The sequence below is a fragment of the Saccoglossus kowalevskii genome, chromosome 7, assembly GCF_978046115.1.
Source record: "Saccoglossus kowalevskii chromosome 7, keSacKowa6.1, whole genome shotgun sequence".
Classification (NCBI taxonomy): Eukaryota; Metazoa; Hemichordata; class Enteropneusta; family Harrimaniidae; genus Saccoglossus; species Saccoglossus kowalevskii.
This window is the reverse complement of record NC_140647.1, coordinates 22,747,894-22,765,383: the sequence shown is the minus strand read 5'-3', so window position 1 is coordinate 22,765,383 and position 17,490 is coordinate 22,747,894. Positions and strand designations below refer to the sequence as shown.

Below are 17,490 nucleotides of genomic sequence, written 5' to 3'. Positions count from 1 at the left end.
TCACAAGGCTGACCCAAGGCTAGCCCAAGACTGGACTGCCTCAAGGCTCGCCCCTGGACTCTCTCGGACTGCTCTCGACTCTCTAGGACCGCCCTCGACTGCGTCTATCGTGGAGTATTCGCCAAGACCAACTCAAACTCTCTTTATTCATTTTCAAAACTCTAACCAATTACAAAGCAGTAAAAAGACTCTAGGGCGTAACCTTCAATCATAAAGCCAATCACACTAAGTACTGAATACGTCATATCTTTTGATTAATCGTTCACTACATTAATAACTACGGATGTCAGAATAGCGACGGTATCTTGTAATTAGTTCCAAACCACTGAGCCAAGTTCCGTCCAAAACTTCAAATAGGTCTACACGATGACAGACATAACACAGCAATTCGCTAATAATCAGCTAATTAAGTCGGTCAACAGATACGCGAAAACAAATTCATGACATTTCACTGACATTCAGTACGCTATGTACGTTTGTCACATGCCTCGCTTGTAGAAGCAGTTATAAACTGGACTCCCGTAGGTCTACGTTGCTCTCCGTTAAAGCGGTAGGGTCGTCACCTGCGCACGCGCGAGAATTGAGTCCCAAGCGACGATAACAACACATGCTAAAACGCTGCGCTGAACGACGACCAACGCCCTTTAATGGGTCGTCGCGCAAACAGGACGCGAAGAGACGATCAACGCCCTTCAAGCGAATTCAGAGTGTGAATAAGTCATTAGTTGCTTTGAATTTCTATAATCACTTAATGAATCTTGGTATTGAGACACCGGGACACGTTTGTAGATTGGCCCTTCGCCTTCTCGGAGCGAGACGACTGCGCGATCGGAGAACCTATATAATAGTATGTGCGTCGAAAGCGGCACAGTTGTCGCGCCGCGTCACATTCGTTGCGTGTCCCAAGCAACCTATACACTGCAGCGTATAATGTACATTGTGTTTATTTACACATACGCGTGCTGCCCCAACGACTTTGGTGATTTAAAGTAAACACAAACCCACAAAATCAAATCCATGAAACTATGAGCACATTGTATAAACTTAGCACCATGTGCTCACTTACACAGATCACGTGGCTACTATATATATACCTATATAACACTCAGGTGTGATTGGCTTACGGTATGAACTTGTGAAATACAATTCGAATCGATGTGGTGACTCGGAACGTGTTCACGCGTTAAAATTCGCGTTGCATTGACCAGTCGTTGCGGCAATGAGGAAAATATGCCCCGCATTTTCTCCAGTCTTGAGTTTCTCAAAATCCGTCAACCAGCAAGTAATAACACACTGATTTGTCAAAAGGTACTCCCTACTGTGGCTAGGACTAAATATTACATTACTGGGACGCAGTCACAACTCATACGTGATGTCATCGTCGATGTAAACTAATAAAGACTCTTGAAATCAGTTGGCATCATTACGGAGTTAAAAGTAATATGAGCATAGTACAATGTTCCCTGTGGGTATGTTGTCTCAAGCGATGCTGGGAGCCTCATCACGTTCGTGTTTCGTTTGTAGATACAAATCCGTCTGTGAGCATACGTGCCGCATCAGTTTGTGCCGCAAAAAAAAGAAAAGAAATATAACTCTGTCTGTTCGTTTTCGTGTCACAAAAAAAGAAGAAGTTTAACCTGCCAATGCCACCAGCAACCAGTTTATTTTATTGTCTTTGTGAAAATGATAACATTGAATTAGTTCAATCAGTTAAATTGCTACAAAAAGATTAAACGTTGGTCAGAACGGGTTTAAATGTTTCATCACAAATTAAATCGACAAAGCTGCTGCAGCGCGTCATACTCAATGGGTCTTCTGCAACGTATACAGCGCGTGCAAAATGAAATTAACATGATGAAATGCATAATGTGTCGCTTTAGCATATTATTATTCACCATAGAGCAATATATAATGATCACGTGGTATGTTAGATATCATATATACAATTTCGATGTGTTCATATTAGTTATATATTTCAGAGGTGTATCATCGCTCTGTCTCTACGATACAATAAATGTTAAAGGACGGAGTAAAAAAACTAATATTGGGGGGCAAAGGGGATAGCTGGTACAGGTTACAGGAAATACAAAATGCATTTTACGTTTTTACAATCTATAAAATAGAAAGTTCCATTTACAGTAAAAAATAAGTTTTTACACTTTACAGATAGTTACATTGTTATATTATACTTGATCATTTGTGTTTAAGAATCAAAATTGGACTTTACGTACAAATTACGACATTTAATGTGGAAAGTACTTTAAAATGTTTGCAAAAAATAAGATCTTTGTACAAATTACGGACGAATAAAATAGCTGATTACATTTTACAACTTTCCCATATAGTCTACGCATTTACGTGTTTTTATTTATTTAAGTAACATTATTACGAAAAAAAAAACATTTGATTACAGCTCACATTTTATATGTTATTAAAATGTCAAATCATATACAAATTAATAATAAGCAACAACGTTGTTGTTATCGTGATGTATATGTCAGCCAGGACATAAAACCTAATGTTTTAAGGGCCGTGCGCAGACCGTCACTGGTTTTTCAAATACAGTTTGCAGCAGCGCCTTAGAATACTCATAATGGTTACTTTCACTGATGCTGGCTGTTCTCAGTCTGTGTCCTAGCAACACAATCTACATCCCTCGAAGTCAGCAGCGTACAAACTGTTGATTGATTTTCGGCTTCGGGTTACAGGAATTATTAAGGAATTTGGGAAAGACAGCCTTTCGTAGCGGTAAACTCTTTGTGGCTATTGTGTCGATAATACTCATCTGAAGAACATTTCGTGAAAATGTCAGGTGACTAAAATGTGCAACTGGACACTGTAACATGTTATACAACTGACATCATTTCGGCTCTTGTCACGATATCGTAATCTACACACCTATTATATTATACGCTCTTTATTAACCTAACTCGTGGTTAAAAGGATCTTCCATAACACAAAGTGTCGGGTTATTTTATGATGATTGCACAGTGTATGACGCATTATTCTTTCATTTGGAAATCGAAAGACATACGGGTCCTTTCACATGAGATGTTTGTTACAGTAATACAACACCTGAATCAGTTATAGTTAGAGAGAACAGCGAATAAATAAGCACGCGCCAATTCGAAAAGAATTTTTTTTTTTCATTGTTGCGATAGTTTACTATTATTATTATTATTATTATTATTATTATTATTATTATTATTATTATTATTATTATTATTATTATTATTTTCGTTTGTGCAGGCTATAACATGAAAAAGCTCATAAATACTATTATTATAGTATGTAATCGTAATGCCATGCATCCTGTGTTATTAGGAAATGCGAATTTCAAATATGGAACGATAATTACAAGCATAAGCATCCTCTAATAATAAAAACAAACACGGCGGCCCCCAGGGTTTGACCTGGCCCCACACGAAGAAGTCCGCTAAATATGTTCTGAACTTTTTAGATTTCGGCATTCAGATAGTACGCGGTCGCATCGGCGTCCACTGCGCATCTGTCGATATTTCCGCTGTATTGTCTTCGTGCCTACTTTGCGGTATCCTCGTAATAACCTCATATGCATATAGAAACAAACAAACAAACAAACACAAAACACAAATAAATTCAATGTACAAAAAAAAAAGGTATGACCGATCATGGAAGGTACTAACGGATGGACCGATACAAAAGTTTAAGATACAGAGCATGAGACTTGTAACACAAATACGTATAAGAGGATAAAAGCACTACAACGATCATATATTTAGTAGTGCAAAGTAGAACAGAAACGTGTTCCGTCTAACCGCGTCATATGTAGGAATATTACAGGACATATGCATACTATTAGCACTATAGTCCCAGACCGGGGCCTTTAATAAATAAACGCAATAGTATACGCAAAGCGAAAACCATGAACACGTTTGTCAATGTTAGCGCAAAATGTAAACAATGTAATTTTAACATCACTGCTGACAGTATATTTTTTGTCTCAACTCTCGGCATATTGCACATACAAGACAGTAATAGTCGTTGTTTTCATCGTTTTTTTTTCAGCACATGTGTCAAGAGAGTCATCTCCTTTCTGACCTCTTTTCTATAATGCATCAATAAGGCTCAGCACTTAATCTGTTATTTGAAAGGCAAACATGTAACAATCCAAATCTGAACTTCTTTTTCGTGAATTACGAGTAAAAATTCCAATTGGCAAAAGGAATTTGCCATACTGCAATTTATGTTTTCAATACAAAAATAATTTGTTTCAATCGCGTCATTCGATTAAGTCACACAATGCATCTTAAATTGTTTTGAATGTCCTGATTTCATTATTTGGCGAAATCCGAGTACTAGTATGTCTGTCACAGAACATCAAGACACCGTCCCTCGACACCGGTGTTGAGGGACGGTGATCAAGACAACTTGAAAGCGTGTGATGTAACTGCTGCAGTGGTTTTACTTGGTACATAGAGTATTTTTATGAGCTATCGAACGGAGAACTCTGTTGAGGTGAAATAAATAAACCTAAAAGCGCAGTTTATCGATTGTCATGAAAGGAACACGGATTCATAGTAATCGATGTTTGCATCTGTATTCAGCCATAGCTTTACTCCTATAACTTTGAAGCGGGATGGTCGTCACCTGCGCACGCGCGGGAATTGAGTCCCAAGCGACAATAACACCACACGCTAAAACGCAAAGGCTCATGGGTAGATGCTTGTTTGTAAACAATGACACGCTAAGGCCATCTGACGCATGCGCAGGTTACGACTCCCCCGGTTTAATATTCTGCAGTGTATGTAACCCAATCATACGCGTAAGGTGGTTATTCTAGTGATGACTACATCTAAGGGGTTCCCTGTCTTTAACTATATTATAATGTCTGTGTAAAATACAATCAAAATAGCAGTGATGATATTGTCTATTTTAACCCTGTGGCGGCGGCACATGGGGGGGGTCGTCCCCTCGAAAAAAATGTTGGGGGGCGTCGCCCTCCAAAATCAAGCGTTTCAGAGGAGTATAGATTTCAATTTTTTAAGGGGGCATGCCCCGGACCCCCCCCCCCCTAGTAAGGTCACGCCTTGGGCGCGTGGTTGGAAAACAGATCCCGCCACTGATGCACAATTCCATGTCGCCGCCTCTGTAACCAGTTTATTTATTCCTTGTGCTCGGATGGTCCCGGATAATACGTAACACCCCTTCCAAAATATCATTTTTTTTACTACAAACCGAATTATTAGTTTATAAATACACACCCCTGACATGACATAATCAAAGTTTACACATACAGACTTATAAAAAATCAAAAGTACTTTGTCACCCACCATTATTTGATGACTGATGACCGACAGTTATTTTTGCTGTGTAAATGTGGTTGTAGAGGGTCGTATACATATTCGGTATTGATCCCGAGGTTGATCCATTAGATTAATTATTGTAGGAACACCTTTAAATCAAAGTGTAATTCTGTCCACAATTTAAACGTCATAGTTTTTCCACAAAAATGATACAATACTGTTATGTATTTTTCAATAATTAAATCGGACATTGGTTACGGATCTTAAAGCGCGGCAGTCGTCGCGCTGCGCATGTGCGACATTTGTGTTGATAAACATTGATTTTCAATCCAGTGTGCTCTTCAAATGGAAATCACAAGTATGAGGTTTGACCTGGGCGCGACTTGCACTGAATACCACCGGCGACTTCTTCGATACCGTCCAATCACCTAAAGATGACCTAATTAAAGCTTTGAAACGTCTCAGTTTGTACTCGTTGATCTGCGCAACAGTCAAAATCGCCATCTTTGTTTATATGAGACCCATATATCTCGCCCATGCGTGGCGCGACGACTACCGCGCTTTAAAAATTTTCTACCGGTAAACCAAAATTATTTAAACATTATTTCGGTTTGTTTTGGGAAAAATTACCATGGCGCTCAACTAATACACACACGACTGAGTTTGAAGTTGAAAGAAAGCGATATTATGAAAATCAGTATTTCTCGTCTGTAACGCTACTATTAATTCCCGCTATGACTAATTCACGTGGTTGCGTCCTTCTGAATTATATGACCATTAACTACAGAGGGCGCTGCAACATTCTCATGAACACACTTTCATAATCAGCTATCTGTTTCTATTTGCAGGTTGTGGGTACTTTGACACAGTGTGGTCGCTATGTGGACGAACTTATCTCCCTTTACGCGCTGATGAGCACTACCTTGAACGCACTTCTGAATCCCCTTGTCTATTTCGCTCTCAGTCGACAATACCGGAGAGGTTATCTGGCGATCTTTGGTTGGATCCTAGCACTATTTCGGTGCAAAGGTGAAATAGTTTAATACTTGAATTTTGCGTATTTAAAAACAAGTAATCTGCTGTTGTTTTATTATTTTTTATAACATTTAAACCTGAAATTACAAAGTTCCATGATAGTGTGTTATGACCAGCTTCCAATTCCTCAATATTGTTAAACATATTGCCTGTAATAAAAAAAATTCGAATTTCGTCTTCAATCATTTGCATTATTTAATTTATAGGCGCAAGAAACGTGTATGTTGAGCTCAATTGGACATTACAAACTTGGGGGTGCTAAATTTTGAAGAAAAAAAATGCAGTGCACATATACAAATATCAATGAAATTAATTCTACATCAAATTTAATAGCATATATATATATATATATATATATATATATATATATATATATATATATATATATATATATATAGGAAGGTAGTCGATTATTCCAGGTGAGAGTGCTCGATACTAAACGATGAGTTTGTAAAGCAGATTTACAGTACTAGACAGGCCATTTGCTAGAAAAATTAGGCCTTTTTTCCTGTCAAAGTTTTCTCTTCGGATTTTATGCCAGGAAGCGTGTTAGAATATATTAAAACTTGGGGCATGTTGAAAATTGTCCAAAAATTCAAGATGGCGGACCTGTTTCAAAATGGCGGACTTTTTAATATATTTTCGCGATACTGTGGAGATATTATCACTATAATTTTACTATTTTTTTTCTACCAAAGTTTTCTCTTCGGATTTTATGCCAGGAAGCGTGTTAGAATATATTAAAACTTGGGGCATGTTGAAAATTGTCCAAAAATTCAAGATGGCGGACCTGTTTCAAAATGGCGGACTTTTTAATATATTTTCGCGATACTGTGGAGATATTATCACTATAATTTTACTATTTTTTTTCTACCAAAGTTTTCTCTTCGGATTTTATGCCAGGAAGCGTGTTAGAATATATTAAAACTTGGGGCATGTTGAAAATTGTACAAAAATTCAAGATGGCGGACCTGTTTCAAAATGGCGGACTTTTTAATATATTTTCGCGATACTGTGGAGATAATATCACTATAATTATACTATTTTTTTTTCTACCAAAGTTTTCTCTTCGGATTTTATGCCAGGAAGCATGTTAGAATATATTAAGACTTGAGGCATGTTGAAAATTGTTCAAAAAATTCAAGATGGCGAACCAGTTTCAAAATGGCGGACTTTTTAATATATTTTCGCTATAACTGTGGAGATAATATCATTTGAATTATACTATTTTTTTTCTATCAAAGTTTACTCTTCAGATTTTATACCAGGAAGCTTGGGGCATGTTGAACATTTCCCAAAAATTCAAGATGGCGGCCCAGTTTTTAAAATGGCGGCCTTTTAAATACATAATTGCTATAGTGTTGAGATATTGTCATTATAATTGTGCTATTTGTGGGGGCTATCATATTTTTACTTTTCAGATTTTATGCAAGGAAGCATGTTAGAATATATTAAAACTTGGGGCATGTTGAAAATTGTCCAAAAATTCAAGATGGCGGACCTGTTTCAAAATGGCGGACTTTTTAATATATTTTCGCGATACTGTGGAGATATTATCACTATAATTTTACTATTTTTTTTCTACCAAAGTTTTCTCTTCGGATTTTATGCCAGGAAGCGTGTTAGAATATATTAAAACTTGGGGCATGTTGAAAATTGTACAAAAATTCAAGATGGCGGACCTGTTTCAAAATGGCGGACTTTTTAATATATTTTCGCGATACTGTGGAGATAATATCACTATAATTATACTATTTTTTTTTCTACCAAAGTTTTCTCTTCGGATTTTATGCCAGGAAGCATGTTAGAATATATTAAGACTTGAGGCATGTTGAAAATTGTTCAAAAAATTCAAGATGGCGAACCAGTTTCAAAATGGCGGACTTTTTAATATATTTTCGCTATAACTGTGGAGATAATATCATTTGAATTATACTATTTTTTTTCTATCAAAGTTTACTCTTCAGATTTTATACCAGGAAGCTTGGGGCATGTTGAACATTTCCCAAAAATTCAAGATGGCGGCCCAGTTTTTAAAATGGCGGCCTTTTAAATACATAATTGCTATAGTGTTGAGATATTGTCATTATAATTGTGCTATTTGTGGGGGCTATCATATTTTTACTTTTCAGATTTTATGCAAGGAAGCATGTTAGAATATATTAGGATTTGTTGAAATATTAAAATGATGCAAATGACAATATCTGAAAACGTAATGCATGCACCTGAAATCCTATTCACAACAATGTACCCTCTGAAACATTGTTAACACCTTTTATTGTTATACTGAAATTTCATCGTTTATATGACCATAAATAGAATCTATTCTGTTTTACTGATGTAATTACATGTGGATCAGAGCTTCAGGGTTTTCTTGTACTTTGTGAATTTGGTTTATTGAATCTCACTACACTGCTGTTTTGATTAGTGCATGGGCAGACGTTAAGCTTACTGGTCTAACAGAAATTTTAGCCAAACTGGAACGATTGAATCTGGAAATAAAGGAAGGCATTTAAACAGAACAAAAATAACCAAATGTAAGTAATCAATTACATTTTTTTAATATATTTATTATCAGCTTGACTGTGTTGTTTTTTACTTAAGTTAAGTTAGCAAATTTTTAAAATTTTATTTGGGTAGTTTTTTTTTTCAAGATTTGAATAATTTATTTTTAATCACCTTTACTGTCTAAAAATTATTTTTTCAGCACTAGAATTATGTCAGCAGTTCCTTATCTGAAAACCAACAGCCCTGGATCTTATCGATGCATTTTGTGTGACTTGTTTATTGAAGATAGAGACAAAAAGCCAGTCCAGTCAGTAGCATTTGAGACGATTCAGAAAAATGCTGTTTTGTGGTCAAAAATCGACAAACGTGTTTGTATAGACCAACCTTATAAGGCATTTCGCGAAGCAGCATCAAGGCTCCCCAAAAGTTTCACTGAGACATTGTACAGTCATAAATCTTGCACAGTTTCATTCAGAAGTAGATTATCAACAAAAGTGCTGCAGTCAAGTAAGCTTGAGAAAGGAAATATTGATGAAGAAGCAAATGATAGTTGTGGTGAAGGGGAATCACTACTATTGGCCAGTGGGAGAAAGAGAACCAAAATTATTAGAGAAAAAAGGACTGAAATGTTCGATATGCAACCAAAATTCAAGTGATGATGGAAGACCATACAATGGTGGTGGACTGGCACGCTGTTCAGAAGAAAAAGCTGCTTTTAAGGTAAAAGCCTTGGTGGCAAAGAAGCTGTTAGATGAGCATGATCGGCATTATGATGCTGCAAAGAGAATTGATATTCTACTCAATGGTGCATCATACGATGTGTTTGCAGCTGATGTCTATTACCACAAGAAATGCTATGCTGCATTTTCATACACCTACAACAAGAAAGAAACGTCGACAAACAAAAAAGAGCAAGAACGCAAAGCTACATGTATAGAGTGTTTTGATGAAATGATCAGACGAAGAGTAATCCTAGATAAACAATCCTTTCTCATGACTGAGCTCTTGAAAGACATCGAAGAGATAAGTTCTGATTTTAGCCTCAATGAACCACCAACAAGACAAACAAAATATCTTAAGATGCATCTTCAAGAAACCTTTAAAGATGAGATCGCGTTTTCTAAAGTTGGTCGTAAGAAACAAGTCCTACATTGCAGCTCAGTCGGACCTGTTACCTATGTTGAGGTTGCATTAAAAGGCCATGGTTTACGAGAGGTTGACCTAACCAAAGCATTTGCAAGACTTGTAAGACGAAAACTTGCAGATAGACAGCCACTTGACTGGCCCCCAACAAATGATGAACTCTGCAAGTCTTTGGAAACGTATATTCCACTAGAGTGTGTCTTCAATGCTATAGCATGGTCATTGAATGACAAATGGCCGATCAATGAAAATGGAATTGTCAATACGCCCTTGGACTTAAGTCACAAAATTTCCAGCCTTGCTCAAGGATGGGAAGCAATGAAATCACATGGTAGATCACCTTTAAATATCGCCATGGGCTTGACAATCAACAGATTGACCGGAAGTAAGGAGGCATCAAGATTGTTGCACAGAAGTGGTATCACTATATCTTACAATGACATTAGGCTCCTAAGCAATACTTGGGCAGACGAAGTCACAATGGAGCATGCACAGATGCTTCCACCTGGGTTTGTGAAGGGTAGGGCAGTTCATATTACCTTTGATAACTCTGATGGTCGACAGCAAACTCTGACAGGGTCACAAACGACACATCACACCACAGGAACAATATTCCAGGCATCTTTTCCAGGCGACAAGAGGTTAACGTCATGTCAACCATATGGTGATCTATTGCATCAGGAACAGAAAGATTATGGCTCGTATGTTATTCCAAAAAAACGGGCGGACCCCCCTGCGACGCCTGATTTTGAGGACAAGTTCAAAGATTCACCATTGATTGAAGAAGCATTTCAGCGTGATGTAGCTTGGGTATTGTGTGGAGCTGTAAGCAGAGATATTCTTTTCGAAGTGCAGCCAGAAATGAGCATTGATTGATCTTCAGCCTGTTGGATCATGGACAGATTTCATGAAATCTGTTACAGACACCACCACATCAAAATGCAAATTAGAGTACCTCCCAGTCATTCCACTTAAAGACAATGTTGTCAAATGGTATATGGATATGGTTTTAAAAATGATTGATCAACTAGAAACAGATCATATTTTTTTCATGCAGATGAAGCCATCGATTCAAAAGTTCTGATCATTCAATGGTTAAACCAAGGAAAGTATGATCAAATCATTACCTTTTTGGGTGGATTCCATACGATTTTGGTCAACCTAAAAATCCTCGGAAAAAAATATTCTTGTCTTGGATTAAAATAATGGTGGGTGGATGCTGATGTAATAGCTCAAGGTTCTGTTGATCAAGCAATGGAAGGGAAGCACTATCATAGGAGTATAAGACTACATAAGCAAGCTTTTGAGGCACTCGTTCGTTACCGAATGAAAAGTATTTTGATGAATGATGACATAAGCCATGAATTAAAAGAGAAAATTGTGAATTTGAGAATTTTGCAGTCAACAGACAATTTGAAGTCCTTAGTTGATTCAGAAGGATTCAAAGAAATGGTGAAGAAATTGACAGACACATCTGACACTCAATCTCAAATGATGGTACAGTACATTCGTGATGTCTCAGCTGTTCTTTGCTTCATCAGTGCTGTCAGAGAAAAAACAATTGAGCGCCACTTAGCAGCAGAGCGGGCATTGTTACCAAAGTGCTTTGCATTCGGGCATCAAAACTATGCCCGTTATCTGACATATCAACACGTTAAGCTGCACGATATCAAAAGTAAGCAAACAGTAGCATGGAATGATCTTCTAGTTAATGGTTTTGGTGGTTCAGTCTCTGGTAAGCCATTCTCAATCATCCATGGCGACTTAATAACTGAAACAACTATTAACAGAGAAGTAAAGGTTAGAGGAGGGCCTATGCAAGGAGGATTTAGTACAAACGAAAGAGCTGTAGATACATTTGTGAAAACGAGTCACTCTATGGCTACAGTTCGAGTTAAACTAAAGGAACGTTTGAAAGTTTTGACACAGTCTGTTCACAAGGAAACAACTGTTGGAGCAATTAAGAAGCACGAGACTATGATTGAAAGTCTTGTCCTGCAGCTGGACAAATATTTTGACCCATTTCTTCAGGGTCCTGCTAGACATTTCAAAACTGGGGCACAAATAGAGTCAGCTGTAATCAAAGGTCTATTGAATTCTTCTGCGATGGGAGAAGACATGTATATTGAGTTTGTTGATGAACGACTCAAAACCACAGACAACAGGGTCAGCATTTTTGCACCAATTAAAAACCCTAAACTAAAAACTGGTATGGAACGAACAAAAAAAGTTCCAAAAGCAGTGAGTGTTCTCAAAGAAGACAGACAAGCATTTGGTGTTCTTGTTGGTAAAGCTGCAAGTCCAAGGGAAGCACACTCCTACCCTCTAACTAGTGTTCCACTCGCATTAGCCTCACCTGATAGAGATCTCAGACAAGGTTGCAAATCAGCTCTATGAAATTACCTGATTGATGAATCGAATGCTGAGATGCAAACTCCTTTGTCAGAGGCAGCATGGTTAATTGATGGCATGGCTGCAGTTAGATCAATTAAAACCAAGCCAACATGGGGAGAGTATGCAAAGGCATACTTCAGATTCTGCACACCTGCACCTGCGGATCGAGCATACTCACTTGGTGTGATATTTTGACAACTACACACAGGAGAATACAAAACAACTTACACAGCGTCGCAGAGGGAACCCTGGTAATAGAGTTTTAATTACAAGTCATGAGCAAAGTATGCCACAGCGAAAAGATTGGGACATTTTCCTTCATAACTCAGAGAATAAAACAGAACTGATAAGTTTCCTGGTAAATTATGCCAAAGACCACAAAGATATGTTCAAAATACCACTCTGCATTACAGAAAATGAAAAGACCTGGCTGATCGCCAATGAAAATATAACAGATCTTGAAGAGAGTAACCATTGTGAAGCTGATACTCGCTTGATACTGGAGGCTAATAAGTCTGATGCACCCGTGATTGTTCATACAACATACACTGATGTCTTAGTGTTGCTGGTTCATAAATTCCCAACTCGCCTTTTCAATCGGAAATGGCAAATGAAAGTTGGTGACCAAAGATTCGTGGATATTGAGTCAATTTGTGGACATATCGGCTCCAGCATATCACAGCATCACTGGATGTGATACCACCTCCTTTCCATTTGGAATTGGGAAATTAAAGCCATGAAAAAAGATGAACAAATTGAATTGTTACAGCCTGCTGAACAACATTGGTTCCACTTTGGCCTCAGTAAAAGAATTGTCACAAGCCAAGGAATTCTTTCGAACTGTAATGTACGCAGGCAAAACAGATGAATATTATGTTGACACAAGAGTTCGGATGTATGAAAAACAGAAAGTCAAGTCAAGTTCAGGAATAATCCCAGATGAGAATAGTGCAATCCAACATTTAAAGCGAAGTTGCTTCCAGGCATATATTTGGCATCAGTGCACAGAGCAGATGATTAATTATCCACCACCCAATGAAACATGGGGATGTAAAGAAGAAGAAGACAGCATAGTTCCGGTATGGTACACATGTAACCAATTTCCACCTTGTGACAGCCAGCCTGACAACAGTGATAATGATGAAGTATTTTCAAGAATTGACAATAATGAGGAAGAAGATAGCACAGATATCAGTGACTATGATTTTGATTATGACTCTGATGAAAGTTTTTAATTTTGGTTATATATATATATATATATATATATATATATATGTGTGTGTGGGGGGGGGGGATGTGGGTGTGTGTGTGTGTGTGTATGAATCTTAAATTTCTTTTCAGGGAGGTTTGCTATTGAACTACCGGTAATTGTGATTTTCTATGTCAAGCATCGACATTTTAATACATGTATTTCATATAAATGTACAATTTTCTGAATAAATTGGTGTGATGATAATATCTCTCTAGTATACCAAAATTGCATTTAAAAGTTGAAAGTCCACCATCTTTAAATTATTCAACTATCTTAAATTGTTTGGTCATTTAAACAAGTCATAAAATATTGTAACTTGGTTTCTGGGATGAAATCTGAAACCTTTGCTAGAAAAAAATAATTATAATAATAATAATGATAATATCTCCACAGTATAGCGAATATGCATTTAAAAGGTCCGCCATTTTGAAACTGGTCCGCCATCTTGAATTTTTGGAAAATGTTCAACATGCCCCAAGCTTCCAAGCATAAAATCTGAAGAGAAAACTTTGATAGAAAAAAAATAGTATAATTCAAATGATATCTCCACAGTTATAGCGAAAATATATTAAAAAGTTCGCCATTTTGAAACTGGTCCGCCATCTTGAATTTTTGGACAATTTTCAACATGCCCCATGTCTTAATATATTCTAACATGCTTCCTGGCATAAAATCCGAAGAGAAAACTTTGGTAGAAAAAAAAATAGTATAATTATAGTGATAATATCTCCACAGTATCGCGAAAATATATTAAAAAGTCCGCCATTTTGAAACACGTCCGCCATCTTGAATTTTTGGACAATTTTCAACATGCCCCAAGTTTTAATATATTCTAACATGCTTCCTGGCATAAAATCCGAAGAGAAAACTTTGACAGGAAAAAAGGCCTAATTTTTCTAGCAAATGGCCTGTCTATACTGTTTCATAAGGAGTACCTCACTCATCAGGAGTTAAGACTTTATTAAATAAACCACCGAAACAGACTACGTTACAAGCGCTACAGATTTGCATAACAATGGAGTGTGTTTACGATATTAAAACTAGTTGTTGCGGCTAGGTGTTACGGCTGAAAATTTTCCTGAGTTTGTTTCCCTGTTGGAAACACTTATCAACCAGGGTGAGGAATCTTCTAAATCTTCAGCCGTAACACGATCAAATTGAGCTACAGTTGTACGAATAACGTGAAGCAAATAATCTGCAATCAAAACAAACAACAACTTACAGCGGCCAACACCAATACACCCAGTACCGAGATCAACAGATTATGTAACTGCCGTAAGAAATCTGCATGTCCCTTAGACGGAAATTGTTTACAATCGGCCTTGGTTTACCAAGCTAATATCAGACGGCAAGACAACAACAAGTGTGAAACATATGTGGGACTAACAGGAAATGAATTTAAAACCCGGTACAGAAACCACACTGCATCGCTACGCAACCAATCATTGAGAAACGCAACAGAGCTCAGTAAATACGCTTGGTCATTAAAAGACAATAACATCGATTACGACATCAAATGGAGAGTGTTATCGCGTGCTGCACCATATAATACTTCAAGCAAACGTTGCAACTTATGTATTAGAGAGAAATATATTATAATTTTCCAACCACATTACTGTAGTTTAAATAAAAGAAATGAGCTTTTTTCTTCCTGTAGACACAGAGCCAAATCGTTGCTATGCAACAACTAGTTTTAATATCGTAAACACACTCCATTGTTATGCAAATCTGTAGCGCTTATAACGTAGTCTGTTTCGGTGGTTTATTTAATAAAGTCTTAACTCCTGATGAGTGAGGTACTCCATGTACCTTATGAAACAGTACTGTAGAGTGAACTTTACTCATGTAGTCGTGTCTTAATTTCTCTGTCCACGTATGTATATATATATAGAATAGAATAGAAGAATAGAATAATGCTTTATTAATACCGTAAAGAAAGAGTTAACATTTCCTTTTAGGTTTTCAGATTAATAAAGTAAATAATAAAAGTACATGAAATATAAAAATTGATTTAAAAAGAATTCAATTCAATATATATATATATATATATATCATTTAATAGTACATGTCATTGTTACATTTCCCCAAATTACCTATCAGTAATTCAATTTTGTTGAATGTTTTCACAGGTTGTACTGCAAGTGGTTATGTACATAATAGTATCACGAGTGATGGTGGATATCATATAGCTAGCCATATACCATCAACGGAGTTCATTGAACAACGTGTTACAGTTCTCTGACCATATGGAATGTGTTTAAACTCCGACAATAGCATATTGAATGCCTCAGAGTGCATTTATGTTCTCTGCAAGCAGTGGAGTTGAGAGATGATGAACCATAACCGTGCCAAAAGTTGGCGAAAAAGTACTGAAATAAACAGTGCTTGAACAATACATGTTAGCGCAAAATGCTCGAGTGATTTTGAAGAATGAAGTTCCAGCAAAAAGTTTCAATAAGTGGTTAAAACTAAATGCTATGACGTAAGGGCGCTATCGCACAACGAAGTTTATTTTGCCATTATGAATAAAACATATCGTCTCTTTTATTTGGAGTCATTTTCTAATAAAGGTACAACTGTTATTATTTTGAAATGCATATGAATAACTGCCTTTGAGGGTAGATTGAATCATATACATATTCCGGTATAGTATTTTACAATCAAACTGAGCGTACATCAAATACACATTATACACTGTACTGTGTACATCATCATAGCTATGAAATGTACATTCACAAGACATAGTGAGCAATGCCATGTTATTTAGTACATACATGATATATATATGTACATGATAAAACCAACCCACCATCATTATCATTATTTATAAAGACAATTTATTAATGTATATTTTGTATTTATAACAAATTCAGCACTGATGTATAATAAAATATTAACATATTAGAATAAACTGTGTTCTGACAAATACCTGAAAATGGCAGAGAATGATAAAAAAAATTTTTGACTGAATAAAAAATAATAACATTTTAATATTTTCTTTAAAAATATATATGTGGAATAGTATGCAAAAACAAGACGATTGTTGGCTGAAACATCTGTTGTTTGTGATAGCTAGAATTTCATAGATTATACAAGCAGATATATCTGACAGACGTGTTCGTGACAGTTTTTCCAAATACTGATCAAGACAGAATGAGTAGCTGCAATCTGTGCTAGCCACCTTGCATATAAATACTCATAAGTTGGCAGAGGTGATTAATTAAGATATATTTAGAATAGAGTAGAACATTTTTTTAAATTATTTAAAATTATGTCAATAAAAACTAAGCTCACAACTAACACAGATCAACACCTTCTTTGAATTATACAAATTCTGTAAAAACAATTTCTCATCAAGAAGCTTTGGTATCAAACTTGGATACAATCTTTGTTTCTGTCTTATTTACTTGCCATTAACAACTCATCTTCACTCAGTGATGAGACATCTATGGATCCCCTGTTTAGTTAAGTTACATACTTTAAAATACTACACACATGGTTCACAGTTTATTTCTATTTGGACAATAAAACCACCAACTAAGCAGCCAAATCAATATTACATAAAACTTGGCATGTGGATAAATTAAACAAGCTGTAATTTTGAAAATTTTTTGTTTAAATATTTATAAAACATAAAGAAGACAAAACAAATCTCACCAAAATATTTTTTGGGACACAATTACATGGGAAAAGTCACTCTACACAATTCTAAAATTACATGTTGTATGATTTTAAAACTAAGAGTTGTGTAGTCGCTATTTTATAAAACAAAATGGGGACAAGAGAAAATTATCGCCCAAGGTTCGCTTGACAAAACTAAATTTTAATAGATGGCGTCATCGTTTTTCATGTCGGTATACATGGTGTATATGC

The 17,490-nt window shown here is 36.4% G+C and overlaps 1 protein-coding gene across 2 annotated transcripts in view; it reads left to right on the top strand.

The window, feature by feature from the left end:
* LOC102803966 (melanopsin-like) overlaps positions 1-16,186 on the top strand; it is a 42,439-nt gene extending 26,253 nt beyond the window's left edge. For both annotated transcript variants that reach the window (XM_085501315.1, XM_006816435.3), the window contains exons 3-4: positions 6,134-6,314; positions 15,747-16,186. In XM_085501315.1, coding sequence (XP_085357441.1) covers positions 6,134-6,314; positions 15,747-15,859 — 294 coding nt within the window. In that variant the 3' untranslated portion in view covers positions 15,860-16,186. The remainder of the gene's footprint in view (positions 1-6,133; positions 6,315-15,746) is intronic.
* Positions 16,187-17,490: the final 1,304 nt, after the last annotated feature.